Source organism: Zingiber officinale, chromosome 1B (assembly GCF_018446385.1).
Source record: "Zingiber officinale cultivar Zhangliang chromosome 1B, Zo_v1.1, whole genome shotgun sequence".
In the NCBI taxonomy this organism is placed as follows: Eukaryota; Viridiplantae; Streptophyta; class Magnoliopsida; order Zingiberales; family Zingiberaceae; genus Zingiber; species Zingiber officinale.
In genome coordinates this window covers 11583395-11585213 of record NC_055986.1, presented here as the reverse complement: position 1 = coordinate 11585213, position 1819 = coordinate 11583395, and the positions used below count along the sequence as shown (strand labels likewise).

General features: G+C 43.4%; 1 protein-coding gene across 1 annotated transcript; it reads left to right on the top strand.

Moving 5' to 3' along the window:
• Window positions 1-206: 206 nt before the first annotated feature.
• Window positions 207-1520, top strand: LOC122050776 (bZIP transcription factor 53-like). Its single transcript, XM_042611656.1, has one exon. The coding sequence runs from the start codon at window positions 771-773 to the stop codon at window positions 1206-1208; it is 438 nt and encodes a 145-aa protein (XP_042467590.1). The 5' UTR covers window positions 207-770; the 3' UTR covers window positions 1209-1520.
• The last annotated feature ends 299 nt before the right edge of the window (window positions 1521-1819 follow it).

Genomic DNA, 1819 nt, shown 5'->3' with positions numbered 1-1819 from the left:
AATATTCTTAAAGAGATCTGATGAGAAGATTTTCCATCGAAATCAACGGCGGTAAAACCAGCAGCGATTGGGACAACATTGGCTGCGCTAGATCAAGATGCCGTTTCAATGAAGTCATTGCACACGTCTTTGAATGCCTAATTCTTTTCCCAGAATGCCCCTCTATCCCTCTATAAATAACGCCCCTCCTCGCCCCTTGTAACATTCTTCCTTTCCTTTGGTTGGTGGCTCTCGTCCAGTGGATTTTGACGTCGTCCTTTGCCAGCTAAGTTCTTTCTCTCTTCTTTTCTCTGTTTCTTTCCGTTGTTTTCTTTTCTCTCGCTGGAATCCCTTTTTTTGGATCCAGATCCAGCTTCAAGATCATCCCTCTCCGGCTTGATTTTGCTCTTTGCTTCGTTTTCTTCCAGATCCGACTCCCAAAATCTGATATTTTGATCCTTCTCTGTGAACGTACCTTCAGATCTCTAATCCTTGATCTACCCTGCTTGCTCACAATCGAACAGATTTCTTGATGTTTGCGTCTCTAATCGCGTTGAAGACCATCGTCTTCTAGCCCTGTATGCATTTCGCTGCTCTTAGCGTCTGTTTCCTCCACTCCTTCTCCGTCGTCCTCCTTTACTGGTCGTATGTGATCTCGTGATCTGGTAGATCCATTTCGATTTCCGATTTTTTTTTTTAACATTTGTTTCCTTTTTTCTTTTCTAATCCGATCTCAAGTAACTTAGATTCGTAAATCGTAATACCTTTCTACTACTAAGAACAAAAACGCGATGTCTTCCTTGCCTGCTCGACGAGCTTCGAGTTCCGAAGAGGAAACTCACCCTGCGATCGACGAGAGGAAGCGTAAGAGGATGCTGTCCAACAGGGAGTCGGCGAGGAGGTCAAGGATGAGGAAGCAGCAGCGCCTGGACGAGCTGGTGAGCGAAGAGGCGAAGATCAAGACCCAAAGCGCCCAATTATCTTCCCAAATCCACGCGGTGACGCAGCGGTACGCGAAGGTGGAGTCCGAGAACGCCATCCTGCGTGCGCAGCTCGACGAGTTGACGCAGAGGCTGCAGTCGGTCAACTCGGTGCTCCGCTTTGTGGAGGAATTCAGCGGGATGGCCATGGACATTCCAGAGATGCCCGCCCACCCTATTCTGAAGCCATGGCAGCTTCCTTGTCCGGCGCAGCCAATCATGGCCAATGCTGAAATGCTCCAATTCTGAGGCGTCACAGATAAATGTGCGAGATCTATGAAATGTAGAATTTGCCTTCGTGCTTTGTGTCATCCGTCCCTGCCTACGGCTTTCTTCAGTCTATAACCTCTCTTGTCGCAGCATCTGGTAGGTTTGTGTGTGTCTATTGGAACAGTGTCTTCCAGCGAGGGTTTTGGTTTTCTTGGTAACATGAATCTGTAAATGTGTGTGGATTTGTTCTGTCCTAGCGTCCTTGTTAGGTCTTGATATGATATGTGCACTGGTTGTTCCCTATATGTGATGATCTGTGTTGGAATATTATCAATGGAAGTGATTGAATAACTGTTCAGTGTGTTGATGAAATTTCATTTGAAGAGATGATTGCAAATTACTCAAAAAAAGCTTTAATAAATTGGATTGACTAACTGTTCAGTGTGTTGATGAAATACCTGCTCCTGGTTATCGTATCAAGATAAATTGGATTGGATTCCTGCTCATGTAATGGTTACGTCCTTTAATAAATAATTATAAAATTTAAAGTTAGAATTTTAGTGTATTGTATGATTTTTTTTTCCAGTAAAAAGTAAGCATAAGAATATTAATTATTTGAATAAGTTTTCATTAATATTTTTTGATATTAA